This window comes from Neodiprion lecontei, chromosome 2, assembly GCF_021901455.1.
Source record: "Neodiprion lecontei isolate iyNeoLeco1 chromosome 2, iyNeoLeco1.1, whole genome shotgun sequence".
In the NCBI taxonomy this organism is placed as follows: domain Eukaryota; kingdom Metazoa; phylum Arthropoda; class Insecta; order Hymenoptera; family Diprionidae; genus Neodiprion; species Neodiprion lecontei.
In genome coordinates this window covers 36,279,304-36,301,871 of record NC_060261.1, presented here as the reverse complement: position 1 = coordinate 36,301,871, position 22,568 = coordinate 36,279,304, and the positions used below count along the sequence as shown (strand labels likewise).

General features: G+C 35.9%; 3 protein-coding genes across 6 annotated transcripts; 2 read left to right on the top strand and 1 right to left on the bottom strand.

The window, feature by feature from the left end:
* The first annotated feature begins 134 nt into the window (after positions 1 to 134).
* LOC107222452 (transcription termination factor 2) lies at positions 135 to 5,834 on the top strand. Its single transcript, XM_015661829.2, has 11 exons — positions 135 to 508; positions 1,343 to 1,464; positions 1,565 to 2,208; positions 2,393 to 2,825; positions 2,926 to 3,051; positions 3,140 to 3,363; positions 3,473 to 3,971; positions 4,091 to 4,425; positions 4,638 to 4,805; positions 5,113 to 5,312; positions 5,388 to 5,834. The coding sequence occupies exons 1-11, from the start codon at positions 321 to 323 to the stop codon at positions 5,533 to 5,535; spliced, it is 3,087 nt and encodes a 1,028-aa protein (XP_015517315.2). The 5' UTR covers positions 135 to 320; the 3' UTR covers positions 5,536 to 5,834.
* LOC107222439 (cationic amino acid transporter 2) lies at positions 5,554 to 21,870 on the bottom strand. Of its 2 annotated transcripts, XM_046732827.1 has the most exons (13): positions 21,843 to 21,870; positions 21,710 to 21,766; positions 21,295 to 21,541; positions 20,127 to 20,411; positions 19,870 to 19,937; positions 9,545 to 9,581; positions 9,025 to 9,403; positions 8,759 to 8,898; positions 8,574 to 8,676; positions 8,286 to 8,434; positions 7,984 to 8,150; positions 7,771 to 7,879; positions 5,554 to 7,576 (listed from the first exon to the last, which is right to left on the bottom strand). In XM_046732827.1, exons 1-13 carry the CDS (start codon positions 21,846 to 21,848, stop codon positions 7,497 to 7,499), a joined length of 1,827 nt encoding a protein of 608 aa, XP_046588783.1. In that variant the 5' UTR covers positions 21,849 to 21,870; the 3' UTR covers positions 5,554 to 7,496. The 2 variants fall into 2 exon arrangements, with proteins under 2 accessions (XP_046588783.1, XP_015517299.1); XM_015661813.2 differs by having other exon boundaries at positions 21,710 to 21,870.
* Positions 11,721 to 19,264, top strand: LOC124293132. Of its 3 annotated transcripts, XM_046732829.1 has the most exons (6): positions 11,721 to 12,327; positions 13,823 to 13,894; positions 16,585 to 16,801; positions 16,983 to 17,803; positions 18,491 to 18,647; positions 18,861 to 19,264. In XM_046732829.1, exons 3-6 carry the CDS (start codon positions 16,600 to 16,602, stop codon positions 18,989 to 18,991), a joined length of 1,311 nt encoding a protein of 436 aa, XP_046588785.1. In that variant the 5' UTR covers positions 11,721 to 12,327; positions 13,823 to 13,894; positions 16,585 to 16,599; the 3' UTR covers positions 18,992 to 19,264. The 3 variants fall into 3 exon arrangements, with proteins under 3 accessions (XP_046588785.1, XP_046588786.1, XP_046588787.1); XM_046732830.1 differs by lacking the exon at positions 13,823 to 13,894; XM_046732831.1 differs by lacking the exons at positions 13,823 to 13,894; positions 16,585 to 16,801 and having other exon boundaries at positions 11,723 to 12,327.
* Positions 21,871 to 22,568: the final 698 nt, after the last annotated feature.

The following is a 22,568-nucleotide window of genomic DNA, read 5'->3' as shown; positions in this document are numbered from 1 at the left end:
TATTCGCCGTCTCAGATCATCTGCAATAACGTCATCTTGTGGATTTTTAGCAGACTATCGAGAAATCGTCCTACGCTTACAAGTCCGCCTGTAGGTCGAGTAAATGGAGATTCAACATTGGAATATTCAATGGTGGCGGCGGCGTTCACATCGCTATTTTCAAATCTGTTTAAATTTACCGTTGTCGTGCATTGTCGTTACAAATGGTTGCAAGCAAATGTATGAAATCGCGACGCGGATCACAGAGTGTCCATATATAAACCGAATATAACGATACATTCGGATTGCAGTTAGAAATATTCACCCGAACTATATCCTCAATGGATGATAGCTTTTTTCAGTGGCGAGAAGGTGATAGACCTTCATCTAAAGAAGATTTGCCATTCCGGTCTTTTGAGGTTCCGGATAGCGAAGATGAGAGCAACGTCACGAGCAGAAGCAACGCACAAGGGTATTGTGTTCTCGAATCTAGCGGCGACGACGATACAAACGATCTCCAAGACTCAAGGTACAATGTTTAATAAGCTTTGTTTCATTCGAATCCTGAACATTGACCACAACCTACCTTCATTTCACCTACATTTTTAGGGTTCCGTATCTCGGAATGGAAAAACGGAACCCTTATATGATCGCTTTGTTGTCTGTTTGTCAAAATCATTTTTCTCGGGAACGGGTAGAGGTACCTAATTGAAATTAAAATCAAATATCAAGGTCTTCGGTCCCTTAGAGGCGTAAAAAATTTGAGCTTCTAAGTCAACGAACTCAAAAGATACGGCCATTTATATCACATATTTTAATACTCGCAAACTCAGTCATGAAAACCTGTCAGGTAACTTCCCATTGAAATAGAAATTTTTAGAAAAGCAAGGTCTCACAGCCCAAGTGAATGAAGAAGAAATAAAAATTTCGTGGGTATAAACGGTTAGTGTTTTGTATTCAATTTGACTGATGTTTCGGATGAAGCCAGGTCAACCTTCCTCAAAGCCTACATAAAAAAAAAATCGTATACATGCGGTATATTATATACCATCTTACGGGAGAGCTAACTAATAATATCACAATTATAGATCATGAAGTTTATACTATTTACAGAGTTTTCAAATAATATTGTTTAATTAGCAATTTAAACTATTATAAGCTTAAAGAATTATTTGCCCAGAGAAAGGACACGACATATTAGCACAAGTAGAGAAAAAAAGTTCGAAAGTAGTTAATTTGTAGTTATATCACATGAAAAAAAAAATTGTTAAACTTGCACACTCACTCATTAAATCCTTTAGGGTAAGTTAAGGATTGTTATGCTCTGCAATCAAGAAACCATTGAAAAGAACATTTTTTTCAGATCGTCCTTGGAAACCAGGAATAAGAATCGACGTAACACGAATCGTTTGACTAACAGCTCAGATTGTTCAATCACATCCAGTGAAGGTGACCCCCAGATCAGCAAAGACGATGTACTTGATGGTATGTACTAAATATTTGTATAAGTTGGTTTTGAACCATTCGGGATTGTAAGATATAATCTACAATGACTAAAGTACAAATTTCGTTTCTCATTCCATAGAAAGTAGTTCAGATTCAGACATACCAATTTGGACAAAGAAGCGTGGTGCAAGAAAAATATTTGATGATACCTATGAAGAAATAGCAGACTCGTCTGAAACACAAGACAAACAGATTCGGCCTATTTCTGTGACTCCTGACAGCTCTAGTCCGCAAGAGAGCCCTTCAAGTGAAAACCACTGTGATCATGATGATAGTGTGTCCGTACTTGAAGAAGACAATTATTTGTTATCCTCATCTAAATCTGATGAAAAGAAGAACAGCAAATCTGCATTTAATGGGAATGGCGTTTTGCCACGGTCCCTTGAATCAAACGAAAGCACAGTTTCACACTCGGAGCAAGAAGAAATTGTCAGTGGTAAGGCTTGGCCTGAAGAAGACGATAAAAATTCTATAAATATTTCCGATGACTCGGACACCACTGGCACATCTAATGATTCGGATGTTCAGCATGTCGACCTTGTATCTGATGCAAGTGTAAGCAGCTCGTGTGCACTAAATTCAAATCCGGAGAATGTTGCCACGGTTCTCTCTCTTATTAAAAGTGAGGTAGGGGTTGGCAACATAGATCCACTTGTTGCACAAAAGCGAGCCATACTCACTTTTAATATAGAAAAGGTTCAGAATCAACTGGCAAAGTCCAAGGTTTGTATAATTAGTAATTCAACCAAGTATGCAAATATATTCGGATTTCTGATTTCTACAAATAACTAAATTCTAAAGCATTCAATGCTAAAATATCTGTTTTGAAAAATTAGAGATGAAAGTATGAACAGTGAAGAATTTCTGCCTTATGCATATATTAACAGGTTTCTTTTTTGTATTTCAGATGGTGCTTCATACCTTAAACATTGATTTGCTCCCAGATAAAGGTGAAAAATTGAGACGGAGTATTGATACTGATGAAACAAAACTCCAAAAGTTGTCAGAAGAATTGGAATCTCTTCCAAAGATAGGTACACCCAACCCCTCGAAACCAGCACAAGGATACATTTCTTCCCTTCAATCTTTGGTCAAAAACCCATCTGGTCCAATGGAAATCAAACCACTTGGCCAAAAAGCTCTTGCAACGCAAGAAAAAGAGCAAGCCTTAACTGTAGAGAGGCTGGCAGATCTTCACGGATCATTGAATGCTCGTCCAAGTGAAGACGAGCAAGCTCAAGATCCAAAAGGTCTAAAAATTTCCCTGATGCCGCATCAACGACATGCTCTCGCATGGCTTCTTTGGAGAGAGAAGCAAAAACCCCCTGGTGGAATTTTAGGTAAGCATTGATTTCTGTGCTGCTAATGTTTACATTGAATTATCAAAAAAAGATTCACTCCTTAAAACATTAAGTACCATGGTGAAATAATTACTTTCAGCTGATGATATGGGTCTGGGAAAAACATTGACAATGATTTCTCTAATTATGTCATCTTTAAAGGATGTAAATTCAGATAATGATGAAGACGATGATGACACGTGGCTACAACGTAAAAAGACTATCCGTAAGTAATTGATATTTTTTTTTAAGCCCACCAGAATCTTTTTATTAATTTCGCTATGATTAAATGATTGCTCATTTTTCTTGCGCAGAACCTTATGGTGGTACTTTGGTGGTGTGCCCTGCCTCGCTACTTTCTCAATGGGAAACTGAAATAAAAACACGTGTGAAACGGGGTATACTATCTGTTGAATTGTATCATGGAACTAACAGAGAAATTGTACCAAGACGTTTGGCTAGGAATGATGTAGTTATCACGACTTACAATTTAATTAGCAGAGATTATAAGGTTAATGCTGACTCCATCCTCTACAAGGTAAGCATTATTATAATAAAATTTTTTTTACTGAAATTATTATAGTGTGATTTTCATTCATATTTATACTTTACATCATGCCAGTTATTTTTTTTTACATTGAATATAGATCAACTGGAAAAGAGTTATTCTTGACGAGGCTCACATAGTACGTAATCATAAAAGCCAGCAATCAGAAGCGGTATGCCATCTGTCTGGGCGTTATCGTTGGGCTTTGACTGGTACACCTATACAAAACAAGGAGTTGGATCTTTATGCTCTTTTGAAGTTTCTGAAATGTTCACCATTTGATGACCTGCGTGTCTGGAAGCGATGGGTAGATAATAAGAATGCTGCTGGGCAGGAAAGATTAGCTACTGTCATGAAAACTCTGATGCTACGCAGAACTAAAGTCGAATTACAGGCTAAAGGTGGCCTTGGTTCTTTGCCAGATAAAAATCTGGATGAAATTCGCATTAAACTGGATCCTGAAGAGCAGCTGGTGTATGAAAAAGTTTTGGTATTTTCACGTACCCTCTTTGCGCAGTTTTTACATCAGAGAGCTGAGAAAAATCACATGTATGAAATGCATTCCGGAAAGTTTGATAACCCATCATTTCTTAAAACGCGTAAGTATTAGCAGTTGTCCTGAAGTTTTATTTTCACATTCATTACCGAAAATCGCAAATATTGCGTTCAGATCATTCATGATCATTTTACACTCTGTATATTAAGTCTTTAATTGCAGCAAAGGATACACAATTCACGAAAGTACAAAATGAGCTGTTGGCAAGGCACGCCGATGTCAAAGCTCATGAGATTTTAGTTCTCCTACTAAGATTAAGGCAGGTCTGCTGTCACCCTGCGCTGATACACGCCATGTTGGATCAAGAGGACCTGACAGTAAATGATATTGTTGATGAAAAACCTGAAAGTATTGATGTAATGTCTAGACTTGGAGGTTTAAAACTTGAAGATGATGAAAATATTGATCCGAATGAGATTGGTGTCGATCGGAGAGTGGTGCAAAATTTACTCACCACAAACAATCCCGTTTTTAATCCGTCACGGCAAAGCTCCAAAGTAAATAATGAATCCATTTTTTAGATATGGAGGTTCAACAAGTATGAAATGTTTTATTACCATATTTGCAAAATATTTGTGAAAGTTCAGCAGTCTAATACGTACAGATTGTAAACCCAAGTCCCACAAAAATTGCAAGAATCTAGAAGCCACTTAAGATAATCTACTGAGTTATTCGTATGGAATACATATGTTTATGATATCTTTTCTAGTTGAGAGCTGTACTCCACACAATACAAGAAATACTGGATAAAGGTGATAAGATGATAGTAGTATCACAATGGACCAGTATGCTGGAAGTTGTGAGGTCTCATCTTAAAACCCTAAATGGAGCAACTTATGATATCCTGTCTGGAAAAATTCCCGTAAAAAATCGGCAGGTACAATTTGAGAGTTTTTGTCTATATGTCTGAAAAACTTCTTATTTTTATATTGCACAGTGATTTTTTTTTGGCTACAATGACATTCTTAGTTTTCTCACACATTTTTAATATTTATTTTCATGAGTATTTCACCAACTATCTTGGTCTACTCATTTCTATTTCTAATCCTTAAGATGTTTGTGTTGGAAAAAATGATAACCAGGCCTGTAGTTACGATATATTTTACTAAATCACATATTTATTTAAACAGACCGAGTTCTCGTTACTTCGGAAATAGGATTAACGACTTTCTTAATTTTTGTAGCGCATAGTGGAGTCGTTCAATACAATAGACTCAGCACCGCAAATTCTATTACTATCGCTTACTGCAGGCGGAGTGGGCTTAAATTTGGTTGGCGGCAATCACTTACTTTTGCTTGATATCCATTGGAATCCGCAATTGGAAGCGCAAGCACAGGATCGAATTTACAGAGTTGGCCAAACTAAAAGCGTTTACATTTACAAGTAATACATACGAATTATTTTTTGAGAATACGTTGTGCAAACTAACATGCGAGTCTACATAAGTAATTATTTCAGATTTATGTGTCTGGACACTGTAGAGCAGAGGATTAAAGCACTGCAAGACAGAAAGCTAGAAATAGCAAACGGAGTTTTGACAGGAGCAGGTACTGCAGCTGCCTCCAAGTTATCGATGGATGATCTCAAATCTTTGTTCAGCTTGTAAAATTTTTATTTTGCCAAACGCCCGCACTTTCTGATCTTACTTACGTAATTTTACAAGAAGTCGATCGACCCGTTACTTTTCGATGTATCTATTCGCTGAAAACCAAAGTGTTTTGGTACGACTGAAGAAAATACGCCCTATTTTATAATATGAGAAATTCTACATTAATCTATTTTATAAGTGAATATATTTATGTATAAATTAGTTATAGGTGTATTCGTGAAACCTTTTCACATACGTTATTGTTTCAAAGCATTCTTAAGCCTAGTTTTTTGAAGCAGTAATCAATTATTCCATTAATACTAAGATTTTTTCTATGCTGTGACTTATATTTATACAAAAAATTAAACATTATTTATGTTAATATATACAAAAGATAAAAAATTTACTGTAACACTCCAGTTATAGTGCACATATTTTTTTTATCAATTTAATATTTGGTGCAAATTGCTTACTGTAATGATATTAGATAAGAGTACAATTTCGAAATTTTCAGGTGAGTTGTAATGATATTGAAAGAACAAAGCGGAAATACAAATGCGGAAAGTAGGAATCCTTCTCAGGTCGTTGGAACTATTCACAGTTATTTTAACTATCTTAGATCGGATGAAAAAGTTGAAGTGACAAATTGGCAAGACAAGTCAAATGATTGCGTTTACATATGATATCAATTGAATATTGATTTATTCAACAAAAATCAGACAGGATAAAGGAAAAATATACATGGGTAAGGAACAGTGTAATTATGCTGGATATTTGTGGGTTAATACAATTTTAAGTGTATTTGGAGATATGCATGAAAAGTAAAATTAAAATAAATCCGCTTTCGGATTTCTATGAACAGGATAAATAATAGAATTTCCGATATCACATAATCGTAAGAATATAAAAATAAATAATTATTCCGTTCTCTGCTTGTTCCTGATTGGTTTTACGAGGAGCTAGTAACGTTATGTTGAAAATACAAGTGAAATATATTATAACATTGGTAAAAATTAACTTTCGGTTAAGTAAGCAATATGTTAAAAACGAATATTTGGCTATTCTAAGGAAAATAGTGAATCTAGTAGGGCTATATAATACATGAATTTCAATATTAAGATCTGCTGGGGCGAGGATTTTCCAATGAGAATAGTTATTTAGTATACAATTTCAAATCATATAGGCAAAGTCATACGATTTTGACAGGCAGAAGTACCGAAGTACAATCTGCAACGCGTCGCCGGCGAGAAAAATTGATTAATAAATTTAATTAATTAATAGCAAGGATACTACGTTAAATTCTCAACCATAAGTCCAGGACAACAAATTGCCCTTGAGGGAAAGAATGGCATCGAAATATTGGTATTTGTTGCATGTCGGACAATGTGGATAATTTCTTATCACAAGTTTCTGATTCGTACAAAATTTGACGATATGATAAAGGTCTTGGAATATATTATTGCATAGAATATGAAACCACTATAGTAGGTGTGGAGCATTCCATCGCGAAATGTAGCAAGTGGAATTCCACACTTCAGATATTTGCAGTTTCGAAAAATTAAGTTCGTTTCAATGACTTGAATATTAGCGATGCTGCTAGATCGCTTGAACGATGTAGTTACAATCCATGTTCACGAATATATGACTGAAGAATTAGATCTTGACCTTCTGATGAACGAATTCATCAACTTTAACCAACGACTGCAGAAAAGTAACTTGAGCCGCGTCAGAATGAAATAAAAGTGTACTTTGTATAGAAATGATTACAAAGTTTAACGGTATCGTTTTATGTTGGTCCAAATCCCCGCACCTAAACTGAGCTCTACACCACGGAAATATACTTATTACTTGTTCAATTAAGATTACATTTGGAATTATAGATGCAGGCGATTTGATGGTGATAATACTTTGAGGAGTTACCAAAGACGTTGAAGCACAGTTTACACTATTTTACAACTCTTCCATGTACAAACTCCTTTTCAAGACGTTGCTTCTGGATTAGCTTTTTTTTGCCGAAGATTGCTGTGCCTAATTCCGTAGAGAAAATACACTGCAAGCCCTACAGTAAATGAAAAAGGTTTTGTTAAGGTGTCAACTCGATTTAAAACTTATTTGAAATACTGATCACTTTGGATTTTTTGCAAATTGTCGAGAGATTTGAATCAGTAATTGTGAACCAATCGTTTTTAATTGCTCATCTGTTTTCTGGTTGATATAGCATAGCTATTTATTTACAAATCAAAATATTCTCACCAATGGCCATCCATACACCAAACCGAACCCAAGTCATGTTATCTAACATCATCATCAAGTAAATGTTGATAAAAATGCTGAGAGCTGGCAAGAATGGAACAAAAGGTACCTAGAAATTAATTGATGTGATGAAGTTTTTCAATTACACTGAACTTCTGAGAACAAAGAAACATTCTCATGTTAGTTTATTTGTTCTGTCTTCTTAATACTTACAGAAAAACTTAGCTTTCTTCCAGACACTGGCTGCAGATACACGGAGACAAGAATGCTAACTAGACTTGCAATTAGAAGTACGAAAATTGCAACCGCCCATGGTTCAATGTTTAAAAGTTTATCACCGGCAAAAACAATCATCATTGATGTACATGCGCAGAGTACAACTGTCAGTGGTCGAAAAAGGGGACTTACGTTAGACGATTAGATTTTGTAGAGTTGAAATCAGTGGAGTGGAAGCTTCCTTATCTCGACAAATTGAGGGTTCAATTCATAAATGTTGAGAAATTAAGAAAACTTACAGTATGCAAATACCAGCCAAGTAACCAGACTTGCTGTCAGTCTCGTTGAGTGATGCAGTTTATTTCCATTGAAAAATTGTTTTGCAATAAATGTAAAGCTTTTCAGGGTACGATCATCTTTTTTTTCGTAAGCCTCGCTCTCCTCGTACCTAAAATTTGTTGAATGAATCAAAAGTAAATGTTGACCTGAATGGATTTATATTACCAATTGTACATCATTTTTAATCAACGCGAGTGATTCTGGGAGTATCTTGAATAGTTACTCAATCAACCTCAACCAATTCTTACCTTAAAATTAAAACACAGGCCGCAACAATCGAATAAGCTAGCAAAGTCCCGATGCTCATCATGTCAACCAGTTGTTTTAGCTCAAATATTGCTGCCAGAATCCCTGAGGACACGTTTTAACGTGGTACGCGAAACTTGGTCATGGAAAGTTATATCAGAGAAATTATATAAAATAGCCTCATTACCTGTCAGTAATCCAGTACAAAGAGTTCCAGCAAGTGGAGTCTGAAAACGGGAGTCGATTTTCCCCATCCACTTGAAAATCAAACCATCTGAGGCCATAGCATAGATCACTCGAGGCAAAGGGAACATTGCGCCAAGTAAACTGTGATGAGAAAACATTTTAATCTTGTCACCTAAAGCAATTCTGGGTTGTCTTAATTGCTTTTGCCTCCTCGCAAACGACAACAAACAGTCTCATCACGAATATTTAGCATTGACAAATACATACCTTGCACACAGGCCGCAAATTGCCCCTACAGAAACTGCCCATTTAGCCCAATTCCATCCTATCGTCTCAAAAAGATGGGGCAGCGGGGCATCGGCATTCTGGTCGTAATATGGAAGAGTCATTGTCAGAACTACCGATATGCCGAAGTACGAAAGGAAAACAATTGTCAGAGAAGCAACAATCGCAATTGGTATGGATTTCTGCGGACTTTTTGCCTCTTCTCCTGTGGTTGCGACGCAGTCAAATCCAATGAAACCATAGAAGCAGGTTGCTGCGCCAGTTATGATGCCCGATATGCCGTACGGAGCAAAACCTCCGGTACCCCATGGACAGCTTGACTCGGTACACTCCACTTCGGTTCTCCAATTCGCAGCGTCAGCTTTAAAGTTTGACATAAATATGTTATGTGAGGAAATAAAGCTTGAACAAAGTTTGTGTCAAGTGAAGTCAAGAATGGTACATATCATCAATATTTTTAAAAGTTTGACATACGTGCTGCACATAGTACGAATAACGTTACCTTTGAACGAACCAGCAATGATGACAAACAGTACAACCCAATAAACACACACCAGTATAAATTTCGTATATGAAACGTCGAAGTCGTTTAATAATGGTATAAGTATAAAATTCAACCGTATCACATATACTGTAATATTTCGGATGGATATTATTCGTATGATTACTCTGTTTATTATGCGTATTTCATTATACAGAAGTTTAAAATACGTATTATTATAGCAAAAGCAACGTATAGTATATTTGTTCATTATTCGTACGAAAATCGTTTAAAACTTATATGTTTAACGATGTTGGTACTCCATCTTTCAACGTTTTATCAGAATCGTTTCATTTGAATTTACAAATTACGAGCTATTAACGTTCACGAAATTCGTTTATGATTTTGGTAATCACAACATATAATATTCATTCATGACACAACTGCCAGCAACTTTAATTAGACGTTTATCATACTTCCTATTCACCATTGCACAGCAGTATATTGATTGTTTTATGAACGTATATCTTCGACTATTATAATGTACGTTTTATTGGTATTTCTGATCTACGCGTGATAGACGTTTATGAAATTCATTTTCAATCTTGGTGTCTACAACATCTATATATATATATATTAGGGTGTGTCGAAAATGAACTTTTTTTTTTTCTTCGCTCCTACCACTCAAAACTTTAGGTTTTGACATTAAAGAGGTCCTCGTTCAAGGAGGGCGCTGTAGCTTGAAGTTTAGAAGTCGCTCAACGAGGATTTAGGTTTCCCATCTAATTAACACGTAAAAAATATTGTTTTTCGTTCAAAATGATGTCAGGCAACCATAAAATTGGCGATGTCTGTATTTCTTGGCTTATTTGAAAGCATGACTCATCCCCTAAACGATGATAGGTCGTTTTTCGACTTACCTTGTTCCAATTTTTTTTTACGCCACTTTTCGACCACAATAGTCACTTTTTCAAGTTTACAAAGTCTCCAAGGTATCAATGAGTCCAAAATGAATTGCTACAAGTATTGATTCTTGATTCGAATATAAATAACCAATTCTAAAAATTGGTAAATTCCGTATCTTCAATTTTATTCAAAAAACCATGTTTATTTTGAGAAATTTTGTATGTTTCACTAATTTTTGGAATTGGTTATTTATATTCGAATCAAGAATCAATACTTGTAGCAATTCATTTTGAACTCATTGATACATTGGAGACTTTGTAAACTTGAAAAAGTGACTATTGTGGTCGAAAAGTGGCGTAAAAAAAATTGGTACAAGGTAAGTCGAAAAACGACCTATCATCGTTTAGGGGATGAGTCATGCTTTCAAATAAGCCAAGAAGCACAGAAATCGCCAATTTTTTGGATGCCTGACATCATTTTGAACGAAAAACAATATTTTTTACGTGTTAATTAGATGGGAAACCTAAATCCTCGTTGAGCGACTTCTAAACTTCAAGCTACAGCGCCCTCCTTGAACGAGGACCTCTTTAATGTCAAAACCTAAAGTTTTGAGTGGTAGGAGCGAAGAAAAAAAAAAGTTCATTTTCGACACACCCTAATATATATATATATATATATATATATATATATATATATTGTACATTCATCATACAACTACCAGCAACCCCAATTAAGCGCTTAATTATTGCGGTTTTCCACTATTGCACAGAAATATATTCATCGTTTGATGAACGTATTTTTTCAACGATTATTGTTCACGTTTTACTGCTACTTGTGATCTACGTTCAATAACCGTTTATGAAATTTATTCAATATCGGACTATTTTCAAGATACATTGAATTGTATAATATGTATATTTGATCAAATGGGTTCATACTTGTTTTACTTCAACACGATTGAGGAAAATTCAACGTTGAGTACAATATTCAGATTATGAACGCACTTTTAGTATTCATGTATGCGGAACCGCCTGATGCCAAGCGGTGGCCAAATCAGTTGATTATCTTATAATTAGTTTCCGAAAAATGGACTTTAATTACCCGTTATTTTGATGCCAATATTATGTGGTAACTAAAGCTGAACACTGATCTTGTATTCATTTACCGGTGCATGGAACATAGATATAACCAATAAAAGGAAGAGAATAAAGAAGTGTCCGAAACGTGAATAATTTCGTACCAAGAATAATAATTTATTGTACATTTTTATAATTATTTCACAATATTGGTTATCATATTATAATATATTAAATCTCATTATTTGGCACGAATTACGTCAAGACTTCAATATCTTGTATGAGTACTTGCTAAAACAAGCGTTCATCATATCCTGTCGCATTTTTAACGTCGTTTGTACGTTTATTTTTCGCGCTATTTTATCGGAGTTCTGTGCGTTATACATTGTGTCACTACTGATATATTATTCTCCTGCTCTGGTGCGTCAGCGTCGGTAACGCTGCAAGCTAGAGTAAGAGCGCAATAATTATATGTAGAGACAGAACTTATCCCATGGACCGCGCATTCATACAGTAAGTGTAAGTATAGCGAGTGGTAAGACAAGGACAGCTCGGAATAACACGGGCATATATGGCAAAGTTGATTCCCTTTTGGGCACGATCTCTCTGTCGCTCTTGCGTCTCCTCTATCTTTGTCTTTGTCTGGGAGCCTATATTCATCCCCACCCTTGCAACTGGCCTCAGGCGCTGGTTATGGCGTTATTCGTCAACCGAATGCGGAGGTGCTCGGATCGATCGGTGATCGTGTAGCAAAAAAGGTGAGAAGCTATTGTTAATCTGCGGCCTAGACGGAAGAAGCAAATTCGTCATTAAATAACGCTGGTAAGTACAACTACATATTTTTCCAAATATGGTGGTATTTTGTCTTAATACATCGAGCATTCTTGGTTGAAAAAATAATGTGTTTTGCAACTCAAATTCTGTCTCTTCTGTATTTTTTTCTTTCCTTTCTTTTCTTTCTTCAAAAGAAACTATGTGTAATGTTCTGCGTCTTTTTCTCTAAACCAAACGATGTACCATAAAAATATGGAATAGTTTATTGTTTATTATATAACGTTCATGAATATTTTTGAACTGTTTTTAAACGTTATTTATATGTGTTAAGTTTACTATGATACGTATATTATAGGTTAATTATATTAGTTCTTGTCGAATTTGAGGAAAACTTCATGTTAATAATCATCCCATGTGATCATGCGGTTATTAGTAACTTTTGCTCTGTATTGTTTGAAATCGGTTTCGTGTTTATTATTTTTTTAGATACCGTTTCAACATATCTATAACATACATATGAACTCGTAGCATCTTCCAAAGTAACAAAGTATAGTAATACAGCCACGTAAATATTTCTGTGCCATCGAAATCACAGAAATATTATTTTGACAATATTTTTTATTTTCTTTTCCCTTCAATTGAAAATAACAATTATTATCCATCAGAAGAAGACGGTCATGTTAGACAATAGAGACAATAGAGAAGATCCGTAGCAATAAAGCTTTTTCACCAGTTAGTGCAACAACTTATATAGAGGTTTATTAAAAATTATGTATTTTGATCCAAAATTCTGTTTTGTGTATATTTTCTTGGATTTGGGCTGAATAAATATTAAAAAGGGATTTGCACCTGAATAATTTTGTAAACACTGGTAAAAATAGTGGTCATCTACCCATCAAACGTATATAATACGCAGGAAATTCGTAACAAGTAATTTTATTCCATTGGATTTGACTTTGATCTTTACCGATAAACGTATAGTATACTCATGATTTACGTTCAGTAGTAGGCGTCATGATATACTATTCGAAAAGTATTAGAATATAAGCAGGACATCGGCCCAGAATTGGTTCAACGTTAAACTACGATCTTGTTTAATTTGTAGTAACAATAAATAGCGATACATAGAACTATAAGTACTATAGAATAATAATATTAGTAACAGTACTATCTAGTCCTGAAATATATCACGATTCCTACTACTGAACGTAAATCATGAGTATACTATGCGTTTATCGGTAAATGTCAGAGTCAAATCCAATAGAATGAAACTACTCATTACCTGCGTATTATATACGTTCGATGGGTAGCTGACCACGTTTTTTATTCGTGTTTACAAAATTGTTCGGCTACAAATGCCTTTTTAATATTTATTTAGCCCAAATCCAAGAAAATATACACGAAACAGCATTTTTGATCAAATTACTTAATTTTCAATAAAATTTTATATAAATTGTTGCGCTAACTCGTGTAAAAGCTTTATTGCTATGAATCTTCTGTATTGACTCACGTACTACGTTCATTAGGTTCATTTAACTTTTAGTTTTCAGAGTGGTGTGCGGATATTTACGACAAATAAGGCAAGCACGTTAAAGCGTACATCATTTCTTGTCTGGTGTGTATTATTATTTAGTTTTATAACATGCCTCATGATTTAAAAGTTCTGAGTAAACGACATTTGCGTCGCAAAACAGCTATAAATACTCGTAAAGTATTACTGAGTATTGCAGGCAATAATTGTGCACTCGAGCACCTTACGAAATCACAATTAAAAGATGCTAGTCATGAACATGTGTCTTGTATCGGAGAATATGTGCACTCTATAGATAGCGATTATGATGTTGATCATATCCATCAAAGTAATGAACAGAATGAAGAAAACTCTAATTCGAACCGCGATAATAAAGATTTCAAAGACATCGAAAGTGACATAGATAGCATCAAAGCTACGTTGTACAGTTCTGAAGATAATTCAAGTTCCGTCAGCGATGAAGTGCATTTAGATGATGAAACGAACTTTGTTGAAAATTTGCGCGACTGGGCATCTTCAAATAACATCACACATAACGCGATCGATCAATTGCTAGCATTATTGAAACCAGCACATCCTATCTTACCCTTAAGTGCTAGGACTCTACTTCACACGTCACGACGTATTGAAACGTTAAATTTAGACAACGGAGAAATGTGTTATTTCGGTTTGGAGAAATGCTTGAGACAAAAACTCGAGTCAGGTCTCAAAAAAGGACTGTCACCTGAACATACGTTGCGAGTTGATTTTAATATTGATGGGATTCCCGTTTATAAAAGTAGCGGAACATCATTTTGGCCAATTTTGGGACGCAGTATTTCAATGATCGATGATAGCCCATTTGTAATTGGTGTTTATTATGGTACGGGTAAACCGATGCCACTATCTTCATATTTACGAGATTTAATTAAAGAAACGTCACGTTTAAGCACCAATGGTTTTGAGTTTAATGGCACCAAATACTTTGTCAGAGTTGGTTTATTCGCGTGTGACGCGCCCGCGAGATCTATGTTGAAAATGTGTTTAGGACATTCGGGTAAGGATGCTTGCGAGAGGTGTAAGATTCGCGCAGTTCATCTCAACCGTAAACTGTGTTATCCATGTGACACCGAATTCCAGAAGCGAAAAGATAGTGATTTTGTTGCACCTAGTGAAAACGATCGTCACGTTAAAGGACGTTCGCCTCTTTTAGATCTTTACGTGGGACTAGTCTCCCAATTTCCTTTAGATCCCATGCATTTAATCTACCTGGGAATTTTGAAGAGGTTGCTCCTTAAATACTGGGTCGAGGGTTCACGTGATTGCAAATTGTCTAAGGATATTTTGTTAGAAATTGAACGTATAATGAAACTATTGGCGCGATATGTTCCGGCAGAGTTTCCTCGAAAGCCCCGTGGATTTTTGGATTTGCATCGATGGAAAGCGACAGAATTTAGATTTTTCTTGTTATATTCCGGCCCTGTTGTAATGCGGGATGTGCTAGATCGAAAAAAGTACAAACATTTTTTATTATTGTCTGCCGCCGTGTATATTCTATCGAATACAGCCTTGTTCTCGCGTTTTCGAAACATCGCGCAAGATATGATCGAAAAATTCGTTACTCAAGGTGCTAAGATATACGGACAAAACTTTGTCGTATATAATGTACATTCGCTGCTGCATGTCATAGACGACGTAGAACGATTTGGCCCATTAGAAGAATACAGTTGCTTTGTGTATGAAAATCATTTGGGCCATTTGAAACGACTTATTCGATCGAAACGCTTGCCGCTGCAGCAGCTGAGTAATCGACTTGAAGAACTAAGTTCTATTCGTAAAACTAATTGTCAGGAAAAATTTATTCCTAAACCCAAATTTATTGGAAATTCTCGTGAATGTCAGGCTCTGGAAACGAAAAAATTCAAAATATCAATAAAAAGGCCGGATAATGTAGTAGCTTGTGGGACAGAAATATTAGTGATCAAATCAATCCTTTTCATTGCCGGAGAATATAGAATTATAGGTACTCCGTTCAAGTACAAGCGAGACCTTTATCAGAAACCTATTAAATCTTCCAAACTAGGGATTTTTTTCGTAAGAAGTTTCAACGTAGCGAAATCTTATCGCGTCGATGATATATTACATAAATTCGTCTGTCTTCCATTTAAAGATGGTTTCGCAGTAACTCCGATACTACACGAAATGAAATAAAATTTTTATTTTTTGTTAAACATCTCAACGAAACGAGCTCTCGACAAAAAACAGATGATGAACCTACGATTCTCGGCAATGTGTACGAGGAAGAGGGATTCGTTCAAGACATGTATAGTATGTCTATGTCTACCTCGCACACATTCCCGAGAATCGTAGGTTCATTATCTCTTTTATATTAAAAGTTTGCTTCAATTGAGATGTTTAGCAAAAAATAACATTATCGTATACCTATTACCATATACCGTATATGCCGAGTCTAATTTACCTAGTAGTCCAATATACCCAACTCTACCATATGTTCATAACATCACTTTTGAGCTGATTTATTATAGTTTTGTACGTCACATTGACGTTCAAGTATTGGTTAGACATGCGTTCCCAAAATCTTCATAATGTTTCATGATCGATTCATCTTTTAACTTATATACTACCTTGCATATTCCTATGTTGATGTCCTAATTAAAAACTTTTAAACTGGCACTTTTTGCTCAGAGTGGAATAAAAGTGCTTGAATTTTGATCAAATATAAATTTATACACCAGACTAGAGAATATGATACATTTAACGATGTTTTTACTCAGTCGTGCTGCAGAACTATGTATGCGGTGATTGAATTCTTGGTTGGCGAAGATAGAGAATGCGCATTGGTACCAGTTCTTTGGCTGGTCGAAAACAACACCCAATGTTACTGGCCACGGACAAAAACTGAAGATCATTTTACAAAACTTGTAAAATCAAAGGCTGCCTATGAAAAAACATGGCCAAAGTTTGCCATTCACAAAGTACTGCATACCGGAGGTGATTATTGGAACGTAGAACTTTTTTTTACAATTGTATACGGATTGAATGTTTCAATCATATTAATTTTCACTTGGATAAGAGTTACGACGATATATTTTGATCATATTGTACATTTGTGATTAATTTTGCTAATCAATGAGCATTCGGTATTGATTGATATTCCTTGATTAACTAACAGATGACTACCACGACACCGAAGCAACGATGGCGCGCCTACTGGAGCTGGGCACGTCCGATGAATCCGGAATAATTCGCAACATCGCTAAAAAATCCACTGTAATACCTCAGCAAGATATTACCAATGACGTGGACGAGAATGAAGCTACGAACAGTGATGATGTCGAACCTGAGCCGCAAAAGAAAAAACGTAAACACAAAACCGACAAGAAGAAGGCTAAAAATCGACACGTTAGTAACAAAAAAAAAAAAACGAAGCGTTCTCGTGAAAGTTCAAGTAGTTTAGGTTACACCTCTTCAGCTGACGAGAATTTGCCACCGTCCGAAGTCGATGAATCGACTTCTAACCGTAATAAGAATACTCGCTACATTAACTCAGCCAAAGGATCTACCAAAAATCAGACACCAAAGAAAAACTTGGCCCACAAGATCGTACAGCACCAGTATAATGATAATTCCCATGAGTCACCGAATCAGTTGTCTGGATATGAAACATCAAATAGAAACATTTCTAGTAGGATCATCAGGTCTACCACGCAATATGACTTATCAAGATCCTTTTCACAACTTGAACCTTCAACCCCGACCACATCACGCGAACAGAATACCTTTGAAGAAAAAACTCTGCAGTATTTAGAACACATTAAATCCTACACTGAACAAAACCATCTGCTACTACGTAAAATCTTCTCAAAACAGAAGGAAGTCAGCATCGACGTAACAAAGAAACCAGCCGAATTCCCAAAACTTCCTCTTAACTCCATGGAAGACTTCTCCAACCTCGAAAATATCCTGAAATCCGAAGAGCATCGAACTTATTTAGTGAGTAGACCTTGCAATCATATTCAAAATATGTATGTCATGACATACGGATAGGTACTAATACCGAGCGTATTCTTCAATGAGGGCCAACCCCCTCCCTAGCGCAAACCAACACAGGCACATGAGGCTCGGCCGGGAGGGGATAGAATGCCAGTGGCCATGTTAGTCTCCACTCGACCGAACTTCACGTACGCGTCATGTGCCTGAGTTGGCTTAGCACTAGGGAGGGGGTTGTCTCTCATTGAAGAATACGCTCGGTATGTGTTGACTGCAAAGGAATAATGAAAATTACTACAGGCATACAGAATTGCGGTTCGTAACGTTTTAACCCTCTCGGACCGTATGTTGCTTCTACGCAACACGCACTTTGAGGCTTCATAAAACTGTATCGGTCGCAAGGTCAGGGTTCTAACTGCATAGTTCCATTAAGCAAGGTCAGATGGCCTTATAGATACTCCTAAACCCTGAGGTAAACTGCTTTCACCCATCGAAATATCAATATGGTGAGAGATTTTCATTCAACATGAAATCGGTCTCGGTCTGATCGAGAGGGTTAACGTTAAAAAATGCTGAAAAAATATTAGGAATCGACAATCTCCAACTAGTCAAAATTGTTATCGATGTTGATAACAGTAAGAATATTTTGAATTCAATTCGACATTCATTCATTTTAGTATTTTGTTGCAGACCGGGAAACTGGCTTCTATTGGAGGGACAAGCGGTCGCCAATGTGTGTTGGCTATAATGAGGTCACTACTCACAAACGAATTAGCGATGCAATTCAATTGGGCAGGGAGGGACAAAGTCTCATTTCAAAAGACATTGACAATGGAAACTGTTTACGGTAATGAATAATTCATGAAATTTTCGAGAAACAGTTATTACTTGGATTTATCGTGTGAAAACAATATTATTCACACATTATTATTCAAATTATGCAAACTGTTAACTTTTTTCCCAATATATTCGAGATTCATCACAATTTACATTGAAATTATTCCTTATCAGTTATCAATATCGTGATATTGTACCTTCCTTTTGATGTATTTTTTCTCAGAGGCTGTGAAACAAACCTTTCTTGGCAAGAAGGAAATTGGTGATGCAACCGAAACCAGTGTTTCGTGTGCCGTGAAAGACTGGTTAAAACTAGCTCGATCACGGCATACCTATGTACGAAAGAAGGGCTAAGAAACTGTGGTAAACGTCAACTAATTTTAAAAACAGTCATATAAAAGTACAAATCATACAGGCATATAAATATTTCTGATATAAGTGTAATATTCTTAGCGTTTTCTGTTAGTTGTAACTACCGTGAAGACGAAAGTATAGTGTAGGTTGAGCTGTGTCTATGAGCTACAAGATGTACCTTTTTTTTTGATAAATGAGTATTTATAGATATAAGATATTTGTGTAACGTTCTAACAAAGATATAATAAAATCGATTCACATATATAAACTAAATTCGTACGCTTTCTAACTCAACCCAGACTTGTTTCTAGCTAACGTGAAATGATCTTCCTCTATAGCAGTGTACTATATACGCTTTCAATTACACATCCAAGATACGTTATGTATTCAAGTCTAGAGGTCCAATTAAAAACGTTTTTTAACACTGTATAATATTCGTTTAGACATAAATAATGAAAGATTAAAGCGTCATTAACAGAAAACATTTTGTCACGTTAGTTAAACGGACATTGTCAACACATTTTAATAGAAAAAATTTCCTTCATAATTTGAGTTTTAAAACGTACTTGCGAAACGTCTCTTAGTAGTCATCAATATCCAAATATTAGACGATTACCATAAATATTAAAATAACGGATTTTCGATACGTTTTATCAACAAATTGAGATACGATTTATAAATGTTTGGTTTCAAACGTATAAAATTTGCATATGAACAACTATCGTAAGACGTCCACCAAAAACGTTTAATAAACCGAAATCACGGCGGACATTCTTCGCAATAAAATACGTAGGTGCTGCACGTTTATTCTACAGAATAAAACGTTCTTTTTTGACGAATTTCATACGCTTTATATACTGGCATTGTTTATTGGGAACTGACAAGTTGATTAAGGTGAAAATGTTGTTCGCCAGGGATGACTCCTTAGCGCCAAAGGCCAGAGCAGCTAAAATTATCGAAATTTCAAGACCACCCTATTTCAACGACACACATACCAAAGGCAATTCTGCCAATTACCTTCAACCAATTGATTGTATAAATGAATTCATTTTGCCTCAGACGGACATTGGAGAGCGGATAAAGAAATTGGTGAAGCTGACCATAGATTAGATGAATATAAATATGTTGTAATAACCAGAGAAAACCAGAGTTATTCCAAAGGCGAAAAAGTCCGGATATGCGGAGAGATAGTCAATTTGAATAGGCATGGCACTCTGAAACGTCGTCTTCATAGTGTCATTGAAAAGGGCATCGACGTAGGTACTCAGTGCACGCACCACACTGGCAGAGCCAATCACATATTCCAAAATCAAAGTCCATCCTATTAGGAACGCTATGAATTCACCAACAGCAACATAGCTGTAAACGTAAGCGGATCCAGCTCTTGGTACCCTGGCACCAAATTCCGCGTAACAAAGACCTGAAATTTTTTTTGGGTTGTGATAATTCAAGCACACAACAATGCAAATGTTCTTTTCAAATATTTCAAGAATTCTCAATTTCGTTTTCTATCATAGATTACGAGAGAATTTATGGATGTCGTTTGAACCTTGAGTAATAAGTTCGAATAGGATTCGTAAATTAAAATAAATTAAGGATCGTTGTTCAAGATTTACTAAATTCCTCTATTGCAATTTCAAAAGCAGTCTTTTCCCAAAATTTTGGTTCCCATCTTTCAGCTTTACCGAAGTATCCTGTTTCCAACGTTTGCACTAACGGTGTGCACCTCGATTCGTATTTAGAAAAACCTGCTAGTACGAGACTAATTGTAAAGAGGTAAAGTGAACGCGTTAATTTTTATCGTACCATGAGGATCGACATACTCCGTCGTCGTTAAGCGGGCATCCCGGATCTGTTTGAATTGTGAGACTGTCTTATTATGAGCTTGTGGGTAAAGTCGTAATTTTTCCATTAACAATTCCTGAACTAGTGTACAATAATCTCCATTTCTTACGAAAGAGCAGTAAGATAGCTGGATTTCAGATAAGGATTAGAAGAGTGTCGTGATGACGTTAACTTGTTTCAACAAACTTTGGAAGAGTTTCACCAGCACTTTTTCCGGAAATAGAATTGAGCCGTCTATGCAACTCTCGAATTAAGGTATAAGTCTTCCAAAAACTATAAGACTTCGGAATAAATCTGTTAAACCGTGCCCTATTTTTTCAAATTTTTAAACTTCGTAACATGGTTTTTCCGAAAAATTTCGAGTTATTGAATTCTTGAGAAAATTAACAAGCTACTTCGAGTCCTTAAGGCAGTTTACCACATAATTTATTCTGTATTGAACTGTTACGTTATCAGACCTGCGAAAACTGACGCAATTGCGGCTATGGCAAAAGATATGATAACTGCCGGTCCAGCGGTATCCCGAGAAACTGATCCCGCCAAGACATAGATTCCTACACCAAGGGTCGACCCTATGCCAAGGGCCGTTAAGTCGAGAGTTGACAAGCATCTGGCTAATTTCGTTTCCTGAGGAGATCCTATTTGCTTCTTGCGACTCAAGGTTTTGTATATTACGTCCATCCCAAGAAGATTTATTACGTCAAGCTGCAAATTAAGGGCGTGAATAAGTTGAACGTAAATTACCTACATACAGGGAAAAAGAAAATGTTGGCATTTTTCAGTCTGCTTTTTTTGGTGTTGTTCGTTTCAGTCGGATTATTATATTACAAAGCATTCAGATGCCGTATTATTTATCAGATAATTATTACTCACCACATGAATTTTCAATAATTTTAAATCCATGGTCGTTAAAATTGAATCCACGGTACACTAAAGTAGATTGGCGTTTGAAATTTAGGAATATATTCGATATATTATGCAGAGTATTTGTTCAATTCGTTCGTACAAACATGCGGACGACAGCTCGTAACACGCGTGTCTGTCATATCATTTATTCTCTACTGACTGAAGAATAAGCGGATTGTCTCGTTCGACAATTATTATCAATTGATTGAATCTTGTACCAAATCATTAGCGAGGAACATTGCCCTCAGCTAAGTTGTACACTTTTCAATACATGTGTAGATTTTCATACATGTTGGTGCTGGCTATGAATGACGTATTTGACGTGGAACGAATAAACGAGCGAGATGAAATATAATAAGATGCATACTCTGTAATCGACCAATTTAAACTCTGCAAATGTGTCTGTTTATTATTCAAAAAATTCACCTTCAATGAACGGATTCGACCGGTTTCGATCAGTAGCAATTATTTTGATGATAACAATGATATCGGCAGAATCATTGATTAAAATTTTACGTTATTCTGCTTCGTTCCGTTCTAGTCCTTCGCTGCTAAACACCTCTATATTGCATGGTATCTGTCCAAATCTGGAATAATTCTAGCCATTAGCCGGGTACAGCTTACTTATATTGAAAGTAATTACAAATTTCCTCATTCATTTAATAAGTGTCGCGTAAGTATGTAACTGAGAAACTGAAGAGTAGCCCTGTACAGGAACATGCATAGGATAAGCTAGTTAAATATTACTGTTTGCAAAACAATATTTTATCTCCAGTGGTTTGCTGTGAAATCAGAGTTCAGAGGCATTTGCTAATTATGTGTATAA

Coding starts and splice junctions, on each gene's coding strand:
- LOC107222452 (XM_015661829.2), top strand. CDS start 321: ATGGATGATAGCTTTTTTCAGTGGCGAGAAGGTGATAGACCTTCATCT. Junction 3,052..3,139: donor ACAACGTAAAAAGACTATCC/GTAAGTAATTGA, acceptor TTTCTTGCGCAG/AACCTTATGGTGGTACTTTG. Junction 3,364..3,472: donor CTGACTCCATCCTCTACAAG/GTAAGCATTATT, acceptor CATTGAATATAG/ATCAACTGGAAAAGAGTTAT.
- LOC124293132 (XM_046732830.1), top strand. CDS start 16,600: ATGTATGCGGTGATTGAATTCTTGGTTGGCGAAGATAGAGAATGCGCA. Junction 16,802..16,982: donor CAAAGTACTGCATACCGGAG/GTGATTATTGGA, acceptor ATTAACTAACAG/ATGACTACCACGACACCGAA. Junction 17,804..18,490: donor AAGAGCATCGAACTTATTTA/GTGAGTAGACCT, acceptor ATTTTGTTGCAG/ACCGGGAAACTGGCTTCTAT.
- LOC107222439 (XM_046732827.1), bottom strand. Junction 21,542..21,709: donor AATTATTGAAAATTCATGTG/GTGAGTAATAAT, acceptor CTTAATTTGCAG/CTTGACGTAATAAATCTTCT. Junction 8,151..8,285: donor TTGGCTGGTATTTGCATACT/GTAAGTTTTCTT, acceptor GACCACTGACAG/TTGTACTCTGCGCATGTACA.